Here is a 15,150-nt window from a genome sequence, read left to right as displayed (position 1 = left end):
AGCCAATTAACTGCAAATATAGTGTTAAATATGAAAATATGTTTTTGCTAATAAGTTATTCAGCCAACAATGTTCCCTCATTTAGAGAAATTCTAAAATGAGACATCCATATTTGGTTTGACTGCTTGATAAGCCTCATGACAAGGTACAATAGACTTGTTTCAGTTTTGTCAGCTGGTTGTCTTAACTCATAGTCCTTTATGAACTTCAGGGTGGTATTGTTAAACAAAAGAATAAGGCCATCACAGGTTAGTATTTATGTGAAGTTATAATATCTGTGTCTTTAACCACAGCCCTCTGCACATAGGTCATAGGACTCCAGTTTCACTGCACTAAATTTAACCCAGCAGCTCTTACAACAGCCAAGTTCGACGAAACCATTTGCTGTGCACAGAAGCCATGGGTCTCTAGACAGAAAAAGGGGGGCTCTAATTAGAAGTGTAATTAAGAATAGCAGAGGGAATTCTTGTCATCAGAGGATGGCAGAACTGACACTGTCGATTAGTGACGTTTTTGAAGACGTAGAGTTGATCAGAAGAGAGAAATACACTGAGGCTGAGCATTTAACATGTTCTGGTAGTTTTAATGTCATTTCACAAACTCTGATTTATGCCAAATGTTCAGTAAACATTATTCAGATTATTTTTAACAGTAAGCAAGACTCAGTACGTGCAGCATGGACTCCAAGCGAAGTATAAAAAGACTTCAGGATAGCAGAGAGGTCCATGCTGCACTAGATTGAGGAGCTGCGCATGCACAGAATATGCCAAATTGCCCAGGCTTGTACCATTGGCAGTTGGATGAAAGTAGTGCCAAGCTACTTGACATAAGGAGAATGGTAAACCAGGAATGCTTTAACTTTAGCTTCAAAATAAAAGCGTGTTATAGTGTAAGGAAGCGACTCATTGCAGCAATTGAGTTGATGTAAATAGTGTTGTGCATAAGGGATAAGCTAAATAAACTAGAAAAATGACCATTGTCATGTCTCAAATTGGATACCTTCATTAGGTTATTTATACAACATACATTCGCTAGCACAGTGGGCACATTTTACAGGTTAGTGTCTTCTCAAATAGAACACTGCAGCTTTGTGCTTATCAGTAAAGACTTTAATATTTTAAACATGGCAACCACTAAAATATGGGTAGCAAGTGTCCAGTGTGTATCACACAACCTTTGACCTCAGAATTCAAAGTGCATTGTGTTTAACCATACTGTCAATCAGAATACAGTGTATTCATAACAATATGTAATAGATTCCCAACATAATTTAGCCACAGCTTGTTATTTGTAATCATTTTATGTCAATAAATAGTTTTCCACATTTTAAATTAAATGATTACTTTTACATTGTGAGGAGAATTTATCAACGAAAATGTAACTGACGTCACCTGACTATTACACAGAGTTTTGAAGCAAATTGTTGACTGGAGACATATTGGTAATGGGGTGGGAATTAAGTCTTTACAAATATAGGGTTCCTACCTATCAATCAGCTGAGCTGTGCCTTTGATTGGGTGAGCTCCAGTTCATAATATCTTCTAAACTGCCACATTAAAAAATAAACCACTCATGTACAGAGTGCGCCATTAAAAAGATTAGTTTTTAACAAGGATTTTTTTTGTACCAAGTATGTTTATTTCTGGAGTGGAAATGATTTTTCAGTGGTTGTCAGTAATACCCGAGCCAGCCTCAAGTGGGCACTCAACCAACTGCAGATTTTAGCAGTTGTGTTTATAGACCAGAGGTTGCATTGCTTGAATTTGACACTATTACCAAGAAAATGTGCTTGATGGGACGCTTTGCGTCTTTAATAATCCTGTACCAGTGTAATCATGAAGGATTTTATTTTGACAGTCCCAACCGGAAGTCAACTGTCATCTTCTCCTTATGCTCTGTCAGTGGTGAGAAGCTGGATGAGGGAGAGACAGGAGGTGGAGGCTACAGACAGTACTTACATAGCAGGTTTCTGGGTTCTGGTCCTTCTTGGCCCGGTAGCTGACATTACCGGTTGGGTGCCTCTGTAGGAGGTGAACTGCAATCTGGGAAAAGGGGAGAGGAGAGGCGAGGTTACATGAATGAGAGAGGAATAAAAAGATAGCTCAAGAAAAAAAGGAGCGACATCGTGAACGAGACACTGAGGAGGAGACAAGCCCGGGCCAGACGACCCTTTAGCACGGATACAGGGAGGCAAAGAGGAGGGGGAACTAACGGAACAGAGGCTGATAATTAACACTAAAGAGGAAAGCCATTATCAGTAGGGTAAGTTTCTCATCAGAACATCCAGAAGACGGGCGTGTTTGTGCCTGAGCAGAAAAGTTACCCCATGCACATGTCTGTCTTGAAGCCGTGTGATGATTAATTCCCTTTAAACGCCCCCCAAGAAGTCATTACGACAGTCCCTTGTAGAAAAGCACTCCTGGAATATCTCGCTAACTTATCATATCCTATTGGGAGCTTCATTTGACTTATTAGCTAAAGTGGAAAATACCCAATGACTCACTCTTTGTGTTTTCATTCTTTTAAGCCTGCCTTCTCTTATGGGTTGTATCAGCCAGACGCGATGAGTAACTTTTTTTTATGGATACACGATTTAACTGAGCATGATAAAAGCAGCTGTATCCTCCTGTACGCTGCATGCCGTAGCCATCACGAGTATTAGCTTAGTCATTACAGTACACAAGCGGGCCAAAAATCAACACATTTCACAGACTGTTGATATTCTGACCACAAGCGGGGAAATTAAACAATTTAGCGTCACTGAGAGTTATATCTACGTTAATTTTTAGACCAGCTCCAGTGTCGTGGAGCTTCTCATTTCGACCCGGGGCTGTCTGTATTACGAGAAGGGCCTCGGCCCGCGTGCAGTCACTGCGCGTGGATGCCGGGAAACCGACCGTTGGTGTACGTTACCGACGGCGGCGGGCCGTTTCACGTTCCGTACGCACTAGGCCGCAGTCCGCTTCTTCTCAACACTGCGGACCAAGTGTTCACCCCGCTGCCCTCCGGGTGGGACTAACCGCTACATGTTGGCCCCTTGTATGCACAGTTTACTACACAGAGGTTGTTTAATATCTCACGGTTTGATAAACCGCCTTAAAATCTGGTTAATGAGTCATTAGCGCGGATTAGCTGCACTGCTTAAAAAATAAAGCAATTCCTTTTTTAGTTAAGTAAACTAAAATCTTTAAATATTGCGAGGTTGCTGAACTTGTGATAGTCGTCTAACAGGTAGATAGTTATGTCAAGCAGGGCGAGGTAACATTTAAAAGTCCAGTACAGTTTACAACAAGCAGTCATGAAACGCCCTCAAACAAATATCTAACGTAATTACTCTCACATAACTTGTGTTTGTTTTAGTGCCACTTTTTACATTAGGACTGGCTAACAGGTGCCATGTTTCTGCTGCTTTATTTAGCCCTGTCTGGTCTGCTTCTTCCTAAGCACCCCCATGTTTTAATTGGTACCACCAACCAACTCTCACATTTCTACCTTGTTCTGCTTGCCCCACATTAGCTGGGCACAAGGGGGTGCTTTTTACTTACACCACTGCTTATAAAGTTTGAAAAAAAATATTTTCTACCTCTTCTCAAGAAATTATTGCGTCATTGTGACTGCTTCTTTACAGTTAAAGTTAATATCTTCTCAAAACTTTGTATCTTCCCATCATTCTTCGAATATCTTTCTTCCAAATATAACACAGTGTAAATTAAACTCCATTTAAGTATCAAAATTCACAACTATTTGAAATAATTTTCTAAAGAAAACAAATGTAGAAGAAGAATTGTGTATTCATGCGTGTTTTTGTCCTGTTTGTCGGGCTCCTCAGCAGGCATGGCAGATGCAGACCTGGACTTCCACACAGGTGATGCTGGGGCATCCTCCACCTACCCAATGCAGTGCTCTGCCCTGCGTAAAAATGGCTTTGTTGTCCTGAAACAGCGGCCCTGCAAGATCGTTGAGATGTCCACCTCCAAGACTGGCAAGCACGGCCACGCTAAGGTCAGAAAATCCTCAAGTAATGTCTGTCCTGGTTACCTGTGTGAGCAGTCCTGCCTCATTTAGTATTGACCTGTGAGGTCACCTCAATGCCTCTCTACAGCAAGCACATTTAATAATCTAAGTGTGTGACTGATGGGAGATAACATAGGGTGATACTTGTGTAAATAATATAAAAGTTAGGGAGCTTTTCATAATCTTGTTGCACCAGTGCTCCCTCCACCGGTTGTCCAGCTTGGAAAAGTTAAGGTGGGCTAATGGGTGGAGAGCTGTCAGATATTAAAGAGGGGGTATTGTGCTTGTTTTTAGATTTTATACTGTCCCCCTGGTGCCCTTGTAATATTTTTATTTGATCAACAGCCAAATTTTTTTTTTCTTTTTATAGAAAATGGTTACTTAAGTCTGTCTGAAATGCTTCTTTTCTTTCTCCACAAACCCTGTACTTCTGATTGGCCAGCCCTCTGAAGGCCTATTAGGAGCAGAGTTATTGGTAGACCCTGGTGTTTGAGGCCCATCCGTCTTACCTTTCATGAACCAGTTCAGAGATCCTTGTGTAATGACCTCACCATTGTCACAAGTCTAATGGAAACTCTGTTATTTTTAAAAAGAACTGTTTTGAGCAGTTTACTGACAGATTTGGGGATTTCTACATCTGAATGTGTCCTTTGGACTCTGGCAGGTCCACTTGGTTGGCATCGACATCTTTTCTGGAAAGAAATATGAAGATATCTGTCCCTCCACCCATAACATGGATGTCCCCAACATCAAGAGAATGGATTATCAGGTGAGTCCGCTGGATGGTGTGAAATGCTGTGAAAGAAGCTCAGTGTTTGTACATTTTTCAAACAAGAGTGTTTCCTACTCATTTGGCCAGATAGACTCCAGTAGCATGAGGCCAATAAGTGCCAAATCAAAACAAACATTGTCTCAAGACACTTTCAGAAACGTTAACCTGTTAACGAGTTGTTCTATGTGCTACTGTTGAGTTTATGTGTGAGTGTGTCTCCTGTGTGAGGGAGTAATTTCAAACTGATAAGTGAATTTTGGAACGGTCGTCCTTTGAGAACAGAGTTGAGCGAAGTAGTGCTGTGTCTTTCATCACAGTAATAATCAGAAAAATCTGCCTAGGTCTTTAATAAGCCCAGACTTTTCAGATGTATTCCTACGTGACTGCTGAGGGGGGAGAATTAGGAGTTGTATGATTATTAAAAAAAGCCCCATGATTACGAGTCAAGAACTTTATTGGCAGGAAAGGCTGTGCAGATGGAAATCAACAACATTTAGTGAACATTTTAGCCTCTAAATATCCAGTTCGTTAGAAGCATGAAATCAATCTGGTTCACTAAAAGCACATGAAGATCACGTGTGTGCTTTTTATCAGCCATGTCTCAACAACTGACTCCTTGAAGTTAATTACCCCTTCAGAAACTGATCTATAAGATTGTTTAGCATATAAGTAGAAAGCTTAAAGAAACTTGAAATATGCAACCAAAGCTGCTACAATTATTTTTTGTCAACACTGCGTCAAAAAAGAAATGTCAACAAAGACTAGAGTGGTCCTTAGAGGCTATCAAACGTATGTAGCTCCTTGTTTAGGCTCAGCTAGTTAAAGCCAATCAAGAACTTTTGTTTTGTTTTGGTTTCAGCGCCCCCTGTAGCCAAAGCTTTACTTTTATCTTTGGATCATTGGGGTCATAACCAAAAAAAACCTATTCTTCTTTAGAATTCCAACTCTTTTCCTCAGATCTCTGACTTTTATTCTGTCTCTGTCAAGTTAATTATCAGATTCAAGATTGTAAAAATTTCTTTTTTCTTTTTACGCCAAACTTTTCAGTTGTCCTTGTTGTATTCTGTAAGAATAATGTTCTCACTCATGGTCTTACTTGTTTCAGTCCGTCTCAGAGAGACAACTGTCATGATTTCAGTCTGATTCATCATGACTATGTAAAATCTCCTCACAGGAACCTTAAAGACAAATAATTAGCTAGGCTTACTCCCTCTTAGCATTTTAATTTTAGTTTTATAAAAACTTGAATTCAAAGAAATTAATACAGAAGAATGTCAGAAATTTTGGAAATGTCCATGTAGGCCTGCTTCGTCCTCTTCATTACACGCTATTTGTAGATACTGAAACTTGATATGCTCCTGAAGAGGAGCCAGAGCTACTGATCAAACCACTTGGATTAAAACAGGTCCTACACACACACACGCACACACACGCACACACACACACACACACACACACACACACACAAGCATACACTGTGTCAAACTGAAAAAAACAATAATGAAGGGTTAAACTAACCAGGCTTAAACAAAATACGTTTCTGTGTCTCCAAATATCACATCAGCTCACTCTTTTTCTGTTATCCTGTCAGCTGATTGGGATCCAAGATGGCTACCTGTCCCTGCTCCAGGACAGTGGTGAGGTGAGGGAGGACCTGAAGATCCCTGAGGGGGACCTGGGCAAAGAGATCGAGAGCAGGCATGATGCCGGAGAGGAGATCATGGTTAGTGTCCGTCTTACACTTCAAACCTGTTTTTTTTTTTTTAACCTTTAGGTTCTCATGTTGGATAATGTAGAAATGGCTAAAGTGAGAGTACCTGCCTCCTCTGTGCTCCTACAGATCACTGTTCTAAATGCAATGGAGGAAGAAGCGGCCATCGGCATCAAAGCGCTGGGGAAATAAGCCACCGCAGGTAAATACCGAGCTTCAGCTGAGTGTGGACATACAGACGCTTTACAGACCCGGCCACCGCCTGACCCAACCCAGCCTGCCTGAAGAGGAGTGTGTGTGTGTATGTGTGTGTGTGTCATAAGCCAACAGCATGTGCCATGGTAGAGTGAGTGTGTGTGATGTCATGTTGCTGTATGAAGGGCGGGCAACTCCAGTGGACTGTAGCTGTGGTTTTTTGGATTGTTAGCTTGATATAACAGGAAAAATTAGACGATGATGCATTTTTACACTGGAATCATTAATTTGTGTGACATGAGGGTAAAAATAAGAACTTTAACTTGTGTATATTTGTGTCCCATGAAGGTATGAGCTTGAATTTGGGGTTTTACAATCAGGGCCTGTATGCACGTTCAGTCATTAAACAAACAGGAGCATTAGTCCTAACGTTCTGTTATTGAATGGCCCGTTTGGCTGCACCGTTAGTCGCATGCATGACTGCAAATAATCGGCTAGTTGACTAAATATACCATGAAAGAGACGCAGTTGCAGATTACGTCATAATTAAGGGGAACGTCTTGGAGAACCCCATCAAGCAAATTCCAACTGTGCATGCCTAGTACTCATGACCAGTGATAAGCCTGGTGAGCGGTAACAGTGTGACAGAGAGAAGATCAAGAAAAACATTTTTTAGCCGGAGAAATGGAGATTATTTTTCAAGAATACACAAAAAGCTGTTATCCGTGAGTCAATCAGGTAAACAAAGAGAAAGAGAAAATTTGGTGATCTTGCACAGAGTAAATGTGCGTGGTGTTTCTGAGTGCACAGTAGAAAACCTTAATAATAAAATCAGTACAATAAAATCTGCTTTATGAAACGAGCGCCACAGCAATCCCCCAGTACCTCGATGAATAACTTTTAGAGGTCCCATATTCTGCTCCTTTTCTGCAGTTTAATATGGATCATTGATGTCTTCATGAAATGGTGGTAACATGTTTTGGTCCAAAAAGCCAATAAATCAAGCACAGCAGCATTGTTTCCAGGCTCTCATAGCCTCTCTGTTCAGAACACTCTGATTTAGTGGGCGTGACCTTCATATGTAAATGAGCCACCGCTGATACCGCCCCACTCTTCCACGTCACTGAGAGTGGCGCCAAAAGCTCCGAGTGCACAATGTTTAGAAAACAGCGAAGCTCGTTTACTGTAACATTACAGGCTAAAACAACAGGCTAACCGCAGCTACAGTTAGCATCCTGAAGCTAACACAGAGACAGGGGGGACACTGAGGAAAAGCTCTTACATCTGCTCCACAGCACACAGCATTTAAAATACTCACATTTCCAGGGTCCCAGGTTTGTTGGTGGATGGTTGGTAATGTGCCTGGATTCAGGACCAGTCTATTCGCTAGCCCCCTGTTGTACTGTCCAAAGTTGAAAAAGCAGTCGGCCGTGAAGTGATTAGCACACACATGCACAGTTTTACTGAGTGTAGCTGGAACATTTCCCTCATAAATGAACTCTAGCCTCTGGAGAGATTTCTCTGGGTGAGGGAGGGGGTATCTGCTCCGGTGGACCAATCAGGCCGGACTTGCTCCTGATTGGTCAAAAAAGGGAATCGCTGATGTCGGCAAATCCCCAAAATCCAAACAACTCATTTTAGATCAGGATTTTACATTCACAAGCACTACTAAGTACAGGATTTATCATTAAATATCACATTTTGTGGACTGGGAGGAAAGACAAAGACCCACAAATTTCACTAAAAGACTTAATAAAGAGATTTTTGCACAATATGGGACCTTTAAAGCAGTTTATGAACTCCAACATTTAACCACACACATCTTGAAGGACCCAGACATATATAAGCAAAAAGCTAATCAAACTTGTAAAACAAACACCCGCTAATGGCTTGTCGTGCATACGGGCCCAGAACTTTTGAAACAGATAGACGATGCCTCTCTGGATTTGCCTGCCCCCTTTTATGACTATTCCATGTTCCATGTTAACACTTAAATGCGCATGCGTGTCATTTGTAAGTTGCACTATCAAACAGAAATGAAAGCTTAAGGGTCATATTTGTTGTTACGTGATGTATTTTTTATTTTATTATATTGTTTCTGTGGTTTGCACTTCATTTTACAGCTTGTTGCTTCTGTATTTCCTGAAGCTTGTAGCTTTGTTTCAACGTTGGGTCAAACTGTTTGCACACTAAGATGTTTTAAAAAACAAAACAAAACAAAAAATTTGTTGCCTCTACAGTCTCATCTTTTTCTCAAGCTTCCTTCTTTTCTCACTTTTCTGTCTTCCTTTCTCTTCGTCTGTCTTTACAATCTGTTTCAGGGCAAACAAGACGCACTGGACCTGGGGGGGAAAGGAGGGGATATTGCCTCGTCAATGCTTCTCTCCCGCTTTCTTTCTTTTTCATACTCTCTTTCTCTCCCTCACTCTGTTTTCTGACTCTTCTTTGGTCTTATTCAAAAAAATCACTTTAATAAATAATTGGAATTGTGAAAAAAATAAACTATTCTCAACGCACACAGAATAAAAGCCACGAGTTGAATTCTCAGTAGCTTCCTCCCACCGGGGCAAAGAACGGTGGTGATAATGTCACATCTGTTTTATTTTTTATACATGTTCCCCTGTTTTATGAAGGGCTTCAACTCGACATCTGTGTTGTTCTGTTGAGGCTTGTTCAGTGCGTGTGCCATACATGATGTTTTCTGTGTGGCGCTTTTATTTTGGCGAGTCATCTGAACAAGCCCCTCCCTCTGCTGTCTATTTTATCACCCGAAACTTGTCTATTAAACAAACGGTTACAAACGAGGGACACTGGGTTTGTTTTGTTCTTGTCTCAGGGGGAGTGAAGGGTGTAAACAAAAAAATGTAATAAGCAGAGGCTGTTTGGTTTCCACGTGGAGCCGTAAAGAGGCATCACTGAGAAGAATTTCATTAAGTTTGAGCAACAATTCAGGACGAGCGTGCAGGATGTCTCCGAGCAAATAAAGACAACACAAACTGTTTGATTTTTGTTTATTTATCAACCTAAGAGCTTTAAACTGCAGAGACGTGGAACTGTTTTATAAGAGAAAACACCAAAATAAACAAGGAAATGCTCCAAAATGTGTAACTCCATTAAAAATGAGTCTTTTCTTCAGTTTCTGATACAGTGCTGTGATGCTGATTTAATCCATGTGCTCAGAAATTCAACTATTAATGCTGCAGCTTTACTAACAAACTCAGGTTTACGTAAAATAGCTCCAGCTCAAGCAGTCGCGCTTTATACATCATATTAACATTTTAGTGTACATCAGAATGGCTTTTACAGTGTCTGTAAAATGAGTATTTTACATTTGACCATCGTGTAAAGTTGGTAAAAAATTAAAAGCACAGAAAGACTGCAGATTAAAAATCGAAAAAGGACACTACACAAGGGGAAAAGAAACACAAATGACATGTTCTTATTTGAAAGAGTCCATCGAATCTCATCCAAAGCTTTCAAGATTCTTCAAAGAGGCTGTGACACCAGTGAGGCGGAGAAGACGGCGGTGGTCGTGGGTTACTTGTTGTGATGGTAGAACCTCTGCCCACTCTGGCTGTGAGGGAGGAAGCTGTGGCGAGGAGCACCCTGAGGAGAACTCTGAAACGGGGACTGGGGACAGAAACGAGAAAATGAATTAAAGGAAATCAAACACTGATAAACGTTAATGCTACACAAACAGAGCACTGACAGGATGTTTGTCTGGAGGAGTGTTCACTATCACTGTTTTCTCCACTTCACATGTCAAACTCGCTGACAGATCCCAACAGAAACGGTCTGAGAAACCCAGATCCTTGAGACTGTATGATTGAATTCTCAACAAGCAGACTGCAAAGGTAGAAATCGATGAGATGTTTCTATTCTACCTAAGTGACGCCACAGGGTGGTGCCAGAGGACAGGTTTTATTAAAGTTCTAACCAATAAACAAACACTGAATCAGCTGTGGGAATGAATGAGTGATTTACCTTCGCAGTGGGAATCTGGACCGCCATGGATGGTGTGGGCAGGAGACCAGGAGCAGATGGGTGCATGGTTGGTGGATGCATTGGCCTCAAAGCCCCCTGGGAGAACAACCATTATATTTAAGCTCAAACCCCGCCTCAGAGTAAAAACGCTTTGGCACACTTTATTTTAACAGGTCTTACTGCGTCAGTGAAGCCTGACTGTTGGTTGGCATGTTCCAGCTGCTTCTGCAGAGGGATTCCTGCTCCAGGAATATATCCTGTATGAAAAACATTGATTAAGATTTCATTACTAAAAATCTATTCAAATCAAATACATTATCTTTGAGTGTTTCATTGTTTTTAAGGCTGTAGATGATGCTTATTGGTAGCTGTTATCAAAGAGGAACAGACCAGGCTGGGAGGTGAAGTGACTGTGGACAGGGTATCCAGGCTGCTGGTGAGGAAGATATGGCATGGCCTGAAACGCAGATGCACCTGCTGAGAAATAGAAATGAGAGAGTTTACATTTTTGAAGGTGTACGTCACCGAGAGCATGTTTCTCCTTTAACACCAGCCACATGTCTCTACCTCTGATCTGAGAACTGCTGGCGAAGCTGGCAGGCACAGATGGTCCAGGAGCATAAGTTGAAGGATGCTGAGCCTGGGCCACCCCGTAAGGCTCATGGACCCCCTGGCCGCCGCTGAACTGTCCGTGCTCTGCTGAGCCTGAGCTGAACCCTGGTGTCTGGTAGTGACGAGCCTTAAAAACAAACACAGAGATGAAGATGAACCCTGTGGACTGAATAAACTGTCAGACTGAGAGAACGTGAAGTTCTTCACTCACTGGAATGACGGCGGCAGGAAAAAGCTGTTTGCTACGTTCTCCGAGAAGCGCACCAGGCCGACTGTGGCTGACTGGGCTGCCTGGGAGACAAACAGAGAGAGATCAGATGAGAAAGAGTTTCAAAAGCAGACTTTTCCAGATAAATTCATGAACACAAGCTTACCTTGGATGCTAAGAAGGTGCTGCCCTGCGTGCATGGGCAGGCTGGATTGATAACTAGCCGAGGTCAACGTCGTGATATCGCTGTGAAGAGAGAACAGGCTGAGACTGAACACCAAAATCTTTCGAAAAAAATGTGAAACACACTGAAGAGGAAACCAAAAGGAGGCGTGTTTTACTACCTCTGCTCCTTCCGGCGCCGTTTCTCCTCTTCATGAAGAACCTTCTTAAGCTGTAAAAACAGTTGGTGCTTCTCTTCTTGAAGCCCCTGAAGTTTTTCTTCCATCTTCATCACCTGAAGTTCAAAGAAAGGATTTAAATCATTGAACTTGATTAAGAAAGCATTTTTTTCTCAAGGGGAAGATGTGGGAACACAAATCACAAACCTGTTCTTTGGTTTCCTCCAGGGACATCCTTTCCTCTATTTCTTTCGTTCTTTTTCTCTCTTCTTCCTCTTTCATCTTTTGCTCCATCATTTTGTCCACCTCTTCCTCCTCTGAAAAATTATATTCATGTTCATTTGTGTAGTAAAAAAAAGTTGCCTGTTTTATTTTGTTGTAACATCTTTAAAGGGGACATATCATGCTTGTTTCTCCTTTTCACTATGCCAGACTAGGATGCCTGTAAAGCATTTCTGCCCTCAGTACAAGTCATTTAGTTCCTTCATTGCCCCACAATAGCGTTCTCAATATCCTCATTTTAGGCCATTCTGAAGATCACGTTGAAACGCTCCGTTTGGAGAACGACCTCCAGTAACCTCGCAACGTCACAGCCCTTTGTGCTCTGATTGGTCAGTTCTATCAGAGGGGCGGAGGGGGTAGAGCCAGGGGGCGGTTTTTGCAGCATGGCAGTATTTACAAAATCGCCATATTGAATGGAGCAGACTGAGCGAGTTTGCTGTTTGCCAAAACTTCACCGTAAGGCATTTATAGCACTAATGCAATGGCAGAGTGTAGGATAAGTCCTTTTTTATTGGACCCCGAGTCAGACCCGGACGGTTCTGCAGCTCAAGAGGAAGAAAATCCACCTCGACACAGATCATCTCAGGACGCTTCAGTGTGGTGAGTCAAACCAGTACTGTAACATGTATAGTTTATACGTGGAAATAAAGGCAGACTTCACCAATAAACTATTTCTATAACAGGGCTCCATCCTGCCCCTTCACTTTTCTCTGTCTGTTTTATCCATCATGCTGAAAGTGTAGTCTAAAGATCGCCTCTACCGTCAGTTCATCACTATGTTATTACCGCAGCATTATTGTGGTCCAGGTTCACAGTGCATGTCAGAACAAGCATGCAAAAATCACAGTCTCACAAGTATTACGACGTCTGCTAAAACTAGAGTGTTTTAACTGCTAATTCACCATGTAAAGCCGAGCTGCTCTGCAGAGCAGAGTCCCTGCATCCAGCACTCAGTCAGTCTGCTCTTGGTGGGTGTATCCCTCGGTGGCGGTTGTGTGACTAACTGACATCACAGAGGAGGAGCTGCTTTATCAGATTACTCCAATAAAAAGAAAGGTAACTTGTGTCGTCACGAAGGTCCAAATCTCGCGGCCAACAGGCAATGACCTATTTTCAGAGGCATCAAATCTCGTTCTAGGATATCAGAAAAAATACAATATCTCATTTTTCGATAATTCAGGGGGTGAAAGGTCTTGTTTTAAACTTTATTATTTTATTTGTAAGTATTAAATCAGGGATCAGCATGATATGTCCCCTTTAAGCTCATTATAAATCCTCAGAAACAGTGTTAGAAAGGCTTGAGAAGTGTTTTTGTAGAAGTATCCCGAGCCCTGAGTGCTCACCTTGTCTCTTGCGCTCTCTCTCCCTCATGATGTGTTTGTGGAGGGCTCTTGCCATCGCGTTGGACAGCTTGGGTCTCTCCAGAAGAGCGGGCATGGTGACAGGCAGTGGAGGGGCCAGCTGATCCGGAAACAAGTTTTGAATAAGTGAATAACATTTAAATGACCAAAACGTCCTTTGAAGCTTTAACAGCTCGTTTCATCTTGCTTTGTGTGTAACCTGAACAAACACCACGGATGCAGAAGTCACTGGCCCAGCTGCTGTTAGGCTAACAGTGAAATCTGAAGTGCTAGCTTTGGCTGCTGATGACTTTAATTTATCTTATCATTAAACCTCAACAGGTCAGTAACAGCTAAGGATAAAATATATGGAGCACATTAATGAACACTGTCTATAGTACGTTTCCTCTTACGCATGCCCGTAAGATAACAGTCACCAGCTAACTAGCTTGTTAGCTCATATAAACGTAACCAAATTTTACTTTTCTAGACGTTTCTTTGTGACTTCGAAGAAGCGAAAATCTTACTTTTGTTGTTTTACCGCCTCGCGGTTTTAAAATCGAGGCAACTTGGTCGAGAACTGCGCAGTTAAAGAGGTAAATCCTGATTTTCTGCACAAAATATAAACAGACGGAAGGGTTTTCGGCCCGGGTGAAAAGATGAGCTTCCGGTGCCAAGGGACGTACGTGTTTTCCTCGCGAAATGCATCTTGGGAAGTGTAGTTAATGTCATTTCTGGCGAATTTTCTCAGTTACAACCACAGAATTCTTCTTTTCTGGTTGTTTGTTTTACTTTATTTTCTTTAATATACATTTATGGGTCATTATACCAGAAAAAGAAATATCATACCACAGATTTTGTTTCATTTATTTAAAAAAACCCTGAATATTAGCACACATTAAGGAAATTTCAAACTAAAAAAAATTAACACTTACACTAACACTGACTGTTTTAAACGGATGCGACTGACAGGAAACTTTGTGAAAATTTTCAATTACTCATTATTCATAAAAATTATGTATTACTTTAAGTTTTAAGTCAACCTATGTGAAGAATATTTTTTTTTATATATATAAGTGAGGACTGTTCTCCCCACAAAAGTAAATTACATGAAAACACTGCACATTATGCAACCCTAGTTTTATGGGGGACAGGCCTATTTAACATATTTGTAGATTAAAATGAGTTTTAAACAAAGTAAGTATTTAAGAATCAAGAAACTGTTGTACTCTTTTACTTAACAAGGCACTGAAACAAGCCATCTAGTCAGCTGAAGACATTTTTGGATTGTTTAAGTTTCCCCAACTTAACGACTCCTGTACAGATAATGCAAGCTTTAAATGAATGTCCCTCTTCATGTGTTTTTTACACATCTATGGTGAGGCCATTCAGTTAACTTGAACAAAAAATCACTCTTCCTACGAATTTAGGTCGAAGAGGTTTGTCTTCAAAAGTAAACATGAGATATCCACGTCATCTTTACACAACTTTAAAATACATACATACTTGTGCAGACACAGTAGCGGATTTGATAAGACAATTGTGTGCAAAAACAGGAGCAAAGGCCATACTTTATCAGAAAAGTTTGGTGTTGTGTCGTATGTTGATATATTTAACGCTGTCAGAGACAAACATTTCTGTTCGGCGTTGTAAGAATGATACAGACTTAACACTGACTTTTACCTGTTTTT

At 41.2% G+C, this 15,150-nt stretch overlaps 2 protein-coding genes across 4 annotated transcripts; one reads left to right on the top strand and one right to left on the bottom strand.

Moving 5' to 3' along the window:
* The first annotated feature begins 1,889 nt into the window (after nucleotides 1-1,889).
* LOC141784215 (eukaryotic translation initiation factor 5A-1) lies at nucleotides 1,890-9,496 on the top strand. 2 transcript variants are annotated; one of them, XM_074661969.1, is made up of 6 exons: nucleotides 1,890-2,262; nucleotides 3,833-4,002; nucleotides 4,679-4,783; nucleotides 6,378-6,509; nucleotides 6,627-6,699; nucleotides 9,014-9,496. In XM_074661969.1, the coding sequence occupies exons 2-5, from the start codon at nucleotides 3,835-3,837 to the stop codon at nucleotides 6,687-6,689; spliced, it is 468 nt and encodes a 155-aa protein (XP_074518070.1). In that variant the 5' UTR covers nucleotides 1,890-2,262; nucleotides 3,833-3,834; the 3' UTR covers nucleotides 6,690-6,699; nucleotides 9,014-9,496. The 2 variants fall into 2 exon arrangements, with proteins under 2 accessions (XP_074518070.1, XP_074518068.1); XM_074661967.1 differs by having other exon boundaries at nucleotides 3,830-4,002.
* A 225-nt stretch (nucleotides 9,497-9,721) lies between these two features.
* On the bottom strand, nucleotides 9,722-14,121 carry gps2 (G protein pathway suppressor 2). 2 transcript variants are annotated; one of them, XM_074661965.1, is made up of 11 exons: nucleotides 13,987-14,121; nucleotides 13,463-13,580; nucleotides 12,045-12,154; nucleotides 11,841-11,953; nucleotides 11,663-11,766; nucleotides 11,500-11,579; nucleotides 11,244-11,415; nucleotides 11,067-11,153; nucleotides 10,857-10,933; nucleotides 10,677-10,772; nucleotides 9,722-10,322 (listed from the first exon to the last, which is right to left on the bottom strand). In XM_074661965.1, the coding sequence occupies exons 2-11, from the start codon at nucleotides 13,554-13,556 to the stop codon at nucleotides 10,230-10,232; spliced, it is 1,026 nt and encodes a 341-aa protein (XP_074518066.1). In that variant the 5' UTR covers nucleotides 13,557-13,580; nucleotides 13,987-14,121; the 3' UTR covers nucleotides 9,722-10,229. The 2 variants fall into 2 exon arrangements, with proteins under 2 accessions (XP_074518066.1, XP_074518067.1); XM_074661966.1 differs by having other exon boundaries at nucleotides 9,723-10,322; nucleotides 11,663-11,742.
* Nucleotides 14,122-15,150: the final 1,029 nt, after the last annotated feature.

Source organism: Halichoeres trimaculatus, unplaced genomic scaffold (assembly GCF_033239565.1).
Source record: "Halichoeres trimaculatus isolate MK-OKI-2021-1 unplaced genomic scaffold, fHalTri1.1 fHalTri1_scaffold_22, whole genome shotgun sequence".
Classification (NCBI taxonomy): Eukaryota; Metazoa; Chordata; class Actinopteri; order Labriformes; family Labridae; genus Halichoeres; species Halichoeres trimaculatus.
Note: the sequence above shows the minus strand (reverse complement) of the source record. Positions and strands in the feature narration are given on the sequence as shown.